The sequence below is a fragment of the Melospiza georgiana genome, chromosome 20, assembly GCF_028018845.1.
Source record: "Melospiza georgiana isolate bMelGeo1 chromosome 20, bMelGeo1.pri, whole genome shotgun sequence".
Lineage (NCBI taxonomy): Eukaryota > Metazoa > Chordata > Aves > Passeriformes > Passerellidae > Melospiza > Melospiza georgiana.
The window spans coordinates 10,944,916-10,952,335 of NC_080449.1; the positions used below are offsets into that span (position 1 = coordinate 10,944,916).

At 55.0% G+C, this 7,420-nt stretch overlaps 1 protein-coding gene across 5 annotated transcripts in view; it reads right to left on the reverse strand.

Moving 5' to 3' along the window:
- The window catches only part of KCNT1 (potassium sodium-activated channel subfamily T member 1), a 77,474-nt gene extending 70,054 nt beyond the window's left edge, over positions 1-7,420 (reverse strand). For all 5 annotated transcript variants that reach the window (XM_058037956.1, XM_058037958.1, XM_058037957.1 and 2 more), the window contains exon 1: positions 7,263-7,420. In XM_058037956.1, the coding sequence (XP_057893939.1) occupies positions 7,263-7,384 (122 nt within the window). In that variant the 5' untranslated portion in view covers positions 7,385-7,420. The remainder of the gene's footprint in view (positions 1-7,262) is intronic.

A 7,420-nucleotide genomic window follows, 5' to 3' on the forward strand; every position in this document is an offset into this window, starting at 1 on the left:
CCTCACCCATCTCTCCACACACACTCTCACAATGTGTGAATTCTCCCAGATTAAATTCCTGCATCCCAGCTCCCATCCCCACAGACAGCTGGACTGTCCACGTCAGGAGCTGCTGCTGCTGCTGCTCAGAACTTGTGCGGAGCAGCTGAGCCCTGTGACAAATCCATCCATCCAACAAGCACAGGCAATTTAGCACCACAGGCCTCACGGAGAAATTAGCATTTTGTGTGTTTCACGTGGAAAATGAACAGGAAGAGTGAGTCAGTGCAAAGCTCCACCAGCCTTTCCCCCGCTGGCAAATGCTATTTTCTAGAAGATAAAAGTAGAAATTGTACCTTCCAGGTCCAGAGCCACTTTGCTCATTGGACAGCCCTGCCTCAGCAATGGAGCCCCACACCTCCCCATCCCTTCTGGCCAGCACATGAATGTTTTGTGTGACAGGCTCACAGGAGGCACAGCCCCACAGAGAAACCTTTTCCCTCTTCTTTGGTCCCACAGCAGCCCATGAGGGGCACAGGCAGTTCAGCATCTCCAGCTCCAGTGAAATTTCCCAGTGTTGGTCCTCCCAGAGGGGCAGAAATCAGTGGGAATGAGCCCCAGGCATCCCCTGTGTCCCGGGGTATGGAAGGGCTGGCAGAGCTGGTTCCAGCAGGCACAAAGGCAAACAGGCCATGCTGGTGTCCCTGGGGGCTGCAAAGCCCAAATAACCCTGGGGAAAACAGGGAGGGAAAGCTCATCCTGCACATCCTGAGCTCCTGGCAGGTGAGGGGAGCAGCTCTCATCATCAGGCCTGGCCCCTCCTCATCTCTTTAACAAGAAAAACCAGCCTGGAGCAGTGCAAGGCCTGGTGGAACCAATCTGAGCAACCTGGGCTGTGTAAGGTTCCCTTTCCATGGCAGGGGGTTGGAACTGCAGGGTCTCTAAGGTTCCCTCAGCCCAAATCCTTCTGTGACTTGCAACCAGCCCATTCTATTGTGTCAATGTGCAAATAAAAGGCAAATCAGCTCAGCTGAGCACTTGCAGCACAACATCCCAAGCGTGCTGGCCTGAGGACACAGCTCTGCCCCCGTCCCTGTCCTTGGGCTCCCAGGGCTCATTCCCAGCATCAGGAGAAGGGGCAGACCCAGAGCACTCGGCCTGCAGAGCCAAGGTCACCAGCCCTGCCGGAAATTCCTGACTCAGCCCTCTCCAGGCTATTTGTGGATTGCATCAGGCCCCTCTCTGCTGTGGGAGCAGATTTCCATCCCTTCCCAGCAAGGACATCCCCCCTTTCTCCTCCTGGGCTTGTAGGGTGGCCTGGGAGCCAAAACAAATCCCTCTAAAAGTTCAGTCAACCCCAGTGCTCAAGAAAAGCAGGAACCAGGACTCACTGCTGGAGAAACAATCCCTCAGGGAGGCCCTGCCAGTCCCAATGGGAATTCTGGAGGATTCTGTGCACACCAGATTCCCCAGGAAAACCACCCAGCCTTCAGGAACAACACCAGGCTCATCATTCACACCAACCAAACACCACAGATTTAAACCTAAACAGATAATTCACCTAAAAAGATAACAATTCCCTTGGTATGGCCTCCAGAGCTGTTCCTGAGAGCCGGTGGCCAACCCTCCCCTGTTCCCTGAGCCATCCCAAGGGACACAATCCTGTCTCACTCCCCTCACCCCAAGCCATCACATCCTCAGCCACGTTTGTCAGTGCCCAGCAGCTTTCAGGCTGATGTGAAAATAAATTAAAGCCTGCAAGATGGGGAAAGTGCTAATTCCTGCTAATAAACTGCTGGGAAAATCCTCCCCTCTGCCCAGCCCCAAGCTGCTACAAACAGCAAGGGTTGGAGCATGGAGACAAAAAACTTCTTTATGCTCCAGACTCCTGCAGAACAGCCCCTGCTATGGAAGCAGAAAATAATAGAGGGATGTGGGAGGAGGAAGAGTCTCCTCACAGTGTTGAAAAGCACAAAGTCTCGCAGAAATGAACCACAGAGGCAGGTTTGTCACCACACCTGCCGGGCCAGGACGTGATGGGATGAAGGGAGACAAACAGAAGGGGAGAACTGAAGCAAACATCAGAGGGGTCCCACCAGGCTTTCCAGGCCTGCAGGGCCTCAGAGGGGATGGAGATGACTGCAAATTATCCACTGGAGTCCAACCAAAACCAGATTGCAAACAGGAAGGTCTTGGGGCACTGACCGACCTCGTGATAAAATGTCAGACAAAAATTAGCATCAATAAATTCCAACTGATCCAAAGGGAGAGGAGGGCAATCATCTTTCTGCACACAGAGAGCTCTGCAAATCAGCACTCAGAAAAGAGCCACAGCAGATATGCCACAGAGTCAACAGCTCTCAGAGGTGATCAAAACCCCAAAATTCAGGGAAGGTTTTTTATTCCAGACAAGCCCACCATGGAGTCACACACACTTCTGGCTCCCCTCCTCAGAGCTGAAACAGCACAGAGAAACAGATTATTCAACTAATTCCAGAGGTAACTGTGGGTTTTAAAGTGATTTGTGCAAGGCAAGGCCAAATAGACCAGGAGGAGCCTCCAGCCTGGAGAGAGACATGATGAAAAGCAGATAAAACCAGAGAGGACAACCAGGGAGCAGGAACATCACAGGAGCTGCAGGAGCTCAGGGAGATCACAGACAGCAGCTCAAAGGAGCAGCAGCAGTTCTGTCACACCACAGGGCTCCCATCCATCCCCTTGTGGAAGCACAAAGTGCCAAGGGCTCCAGGAGGGAGCAGGAATGCCCAGGGAATCCACCAGGCTGGCACAGCCACTGGGAAGGGCTGCTCCCTGCTGCCCTCTGTCCCTGCCACAGAACCCCACAAAGGTTTGGGTTGGAAGGAGCCTAAATCCCCTCATTCCCAAGGGCAGGGATGTTTTGGGTTGGAAGGGCCCTAAATCCCTTCTCATTCCATAGGGCAGGGATGGTTTGGGTTGGAAAGAGCCTAAATCCCATCTCATTCCATAGGGCAGGGATGGTTTGGGTTGGAAGGATCCTAAATCCCATCTCATTCCATAGGGCAGGGATGGTTTGGGTTGGAAGGGCCCTAAATCCCATCTCATTCCCAAGGGCACAGATGGTTTGGGTTGGAAGGGCCCTAAATCCCATCTCATTCCATAGGGCAGGGATGGTTTGGGTTGGAAAGAGCCTAAATCCCATCTCATTCCATAGGGCAGGGATGGTTTGGGTTGGAAAGAGCCTAAATCCCATCTCATTCCCAAGGGCAGGGACACCTCCCACTGTCCCAGGATTATCCAACCCCATCCAGCCCAGCCTTGGGGCACCCACAGCTGCTCTCTTGGGGCACCTCACTCACAGGGAACAATTCCCTCCCCAGCTCCCTCTGAACCTCCTCTCCTGCAGTTTGTGTCACCAGGCAGTGCCAGGGACAGCAGGGCAGGGGCACCTGAGCCAGAGCTCTCCTGGCCTGGCTGATTCATGAGAAGGATGAATGAGATGTTCCCACCCCAGCCCAGCCTGGCAGGGACGCAAGAGAAACGCTCAGGGCTCCAAAACAAATTGCGTGGGGTCAGGGAGAGGCCGCTGCAGGACGGGCAGGATCCAGAGAGATGCTGTAAATATTTTTGCAGAGCAGAAAGAGCCCTGAGCACAGGCAGTGACCTACTTTGCTGCTCTCCAGTGAAGGGTGACACGGCCATGCCAGAGCCCAAGGGCAGCTCCTGAGGAGGACATCGAGCACATTGGGGCTCCTTTTATGGACAGAATGGTGGGGAAGGGTCCCAAAACCTCTTCCCACTCTCCCAGGAAGGGTCCTAAAACCTCTTCCCACTGAGTGAGGAAGGGTCCCAAATCCTCTTCTCACTGACCCAGGAAGGGTCCCAAAACCTCTTCCCACTGACCCAGGTGTGCTGGTGGGTGCCCTCACTTCCCTTTCCTAACCATCTGAGGAGAACAAGAGCAGAATTTCATCTCTGAATCTCATCTCTGCCACATAAACACCCTGAAAACACAGGATGTTTGGCCCTGTGCTTTATGGCTCCCCATTGCAATTTCTCCAGGAACAGCAAGGCCCGGATGCCCACGGGCAGCCAAAGCAACAGTTGTTGTTGCAATGCACAAGGCTGACTTTCTGGAAGCTGACAAATGTCCAAGCTAGTAATCACTCCTGGAGGAACTGATTACTAATTAGCTACAGAGCCTGGGTCAGTGCAAGCTCTGCCAAAGAAGCATCTCCTCATCCATTTGCAGAAAATTGAAAACTTAAGAGACAACAACAGGCTGTCAGCTGCAGGGACCATCCTTGTGCTAAACTGAGACAGTTCCTTGGGTTTATCAAGAGATTAGCAGGAGAACCATGGTAGAGCCATCCTGGACCTGGATGAGTGCTCACACTTAGCAAGAATCCCCTTTAATCAGTGGTTTTTTAATTTTCTCCTGCCCTTGGACTCAGGCAGAGACTTCAACCAGAGTGGCAGAAGGTGCCTATGGGCATTTTTAACCTGGCTGCTCCAAATCCTGCTGTGAATTTTAGGGTCAAAAGCCCTGTCCCAGGCAGGTGGGACTGAGCAGAGCTCCCTGGAGCTGCCATCCCACAGGAACACCCCGAGGCTGGCATTTGCTGCTGTCCAGCCCCAAGCTCAGCCTCTCTGCACTGGACTCGCCTCCCTTGCACACCCAGCTCCCAAACCCCTGGCACAGCCCCCAGATCCTGCTCCCACAGCCTAAAACAGCAGCAGCCACACGGATCCCCCAAGAGCAGACAGGACAAAAGGCACGTACGTCTAGGGCAGAGCCATGGGCCCCCAGCAGCAGCTCCAGTGCTCCTCCAGCCGCTCCTCCTCAGCCGAGCACGGAAATCTGAACCTGCTCCCGCCCAGCCCTGCCTCTCCCGCTGGCCCCGCACTCGGGCAGGATATTTTTGTGTGAGTCCTTCCATCTGGCTGCCCATCCATCACCGTGCCCGTACATGGGCAGGCAGGGGAAATCCTGAGTTCCCCGAAGTGACAGCCTGGATCCTTGCGAAAACACTTACCCACATTTCCCACGAGGTAGGACAGCGAAATTCAGGCTCTTTGTACCCTCTCTGGGTGCCAGAAATGTGTATTTATTCTCCAAACAAACTCTCAAGTGCTTTTACAATTAACCTTTTGCTTTCCAGCTGGGAGGGACTTTAAGGAACATTATCCCTTTATGGAGAGGGCCAGGAGGAAGCTCACAGACATTTCCACACACATCTCCACTCTCAGGAAACCGAGCAGACAGAATTTCTCTTTAACAGCTTTTAAGCCAGCTCTAGATTTGCTAAGTGAAGGGATAATTGAGTTTCCCCTTATTTCAGCGGGGTCAGCCCAGCTGAGGTCCCCCAAGCACTCAGCACAAGGCTCAGTGAGTGTGTTCTGCATCTTTGCTGCTCCACCCTGGCTCCCACATCCCTCACACACATCTCTGGTGACATTGCTTGTCTGCCCTCACACCTGCAAGCACAGGGAGAACACAGGGAGACGGTGTTGGGCCCTGCTGTGCCCTGGGGCTGTGCTCAAACCCCACCTGGAGAGGAGGGGAAACCCTTGGGGAGTGAGGGACAAACCCTTGTGGCAGGCAGGGCTGAGGGGCAGCAGGTGGTTAAAATGTGGGTGACCATTTGTGGCAGGATTTGTGCCCCCAGCCCAAGCTGCAGAGGAGGAAAGCAAAGAGCAGATCAGCCCCCTGGGATGGTCTGGGGGTGCTCATTGCCTGCTCTGCCCTCTCTCTTTAGCCTGTCTCTAACAATCCTCCTCTGCTTCTGCAGCTGACCAGCTCTGGAAAAGTGCATTAGACACCAGCCTGCTCCGAGCTGGGGAAAATGCAGAGTCCTGAGAGCTGCAGGCAGATTGTTCAATGTCTCCAGAAGGGCAGCAAAGGGCTGAGCACAAGGGCAGGCAAGACAAGCAATGGCATTTCAACCTCTCCAGAGCCTGAGGGGGTTAGGAACACATCGAGCTGCAGAGCAGTAATTGGGAAACAAAGTTCCTCAGTCCAGATTGAGAGAGACAGGCAGGAGGATCTCTGGGCAAGGATTTTGTAGGGCATTAGGTGAGGATAAATCACCCAGGCAGGGCTGTGGTGTCAGTAATGAGGAGCAACTCCTCATCTGCCCCTAATGCTGAGGTTGGAAATCTCCAGGAGCTGCTGTCTCCAACCCATCCCTGATCTTCACAGACACAAGAAGCCCCTCAAGGGCGTCATTTCTGCAGACACATCAAGCACAGCTGCAAAATGAGGCAGTTTTTGGGCTGGGGAAAGCACTGTGCTCTGCAGCCACCCTGCTGTGCCCAAAATAACCAAACGGTGCCACCCAGAATGGGGGTTCTGAGGCACCACGGAGCCTTGGACATTGTGTCCCTGACAGAGAGAAGGTAATAATGAGGGTCTTAACCCTAAAAAAACAACATTCAAGGATTTCATTAATTACCCACCTCAGTGGCAAGGTACTGAGAGCTAAAGAACAGAGTGTTCCTTCTTTTTTCATTTAGGCTTTTTGTAATAAAAGATCATTTCCCTAAATCATGGCGAGCAGATGAAGACATAAAAAATCCCAGCTGGGCAGCCCAGGGCACAAACCCAGCCAAGGTCCTTATCTGCCAAGCACGAATTGATACACACGACTCATCTGCACATTTCAGCTGGCACTGGGTGAGTGTGACAGTCAGAAGTAAATTCAACCAGAACAATGAGAATACACAGCATTTTTCAGGAAAAACTGGGCTATTTGGGCAAGGACCACTTGTGAGGAGCGGGTGCTGCTGCCTGGCACGAGGGGATGGTGGCACTGAGTCCCGCTGGTCTCAAGCAGCCCCTCCCTCACACCGGACACGGCAACTTGGGCACAAACCCAGCCCAGGGATGGAGCCGGGGCTGGGCAGCCCCTACAGGCACGCAGCCTTTTCCTGGGTGCCCCTCGGCTTTGGGGCGGCTCCGGGGCTCACCCGAGCCCTGCCTCACCCTCACACCCCCAGAGGGATCAGCACAGACTCTCTTCCCGTGAAGGATGGGACGGCTCGGGGGGCTCCAAACGCCCCTTCCCCATCCCCAGGCAGCTTCCCGAGGTGCTGCACCCACAGGGACCCGGCCGGGCCTGCGAGCGCCGCAGAAACTTTCCCGCAGCCCCGAGGCACCGGGAGAGCGGCGGGGACGGGGCACGGGGGTCCTGCCTGCCCCGGGAGGGGAAGGGGCCGCTCCGGGCGCCCCGGGAGCTCCGCGCTGCAGCGGCCCCGCCGCTCCCCACCACGGCAGCCGCGGGGACCCTCCCCAGCCCCGGTACCTGTGGGCGCTGCCATCGTCGTAGACGAAGGAGCGGTTGGTGTAGCACTCGGAGCGCGCGGGCCGCCCCTCGGCCGGTTTGTAGATCCCTTGCAGGCTCCGCTCCTCGCCCGAGAACGGCATCGGAGCGCCGGGGCGGGGCAGAGCCGGGGGCGCGGG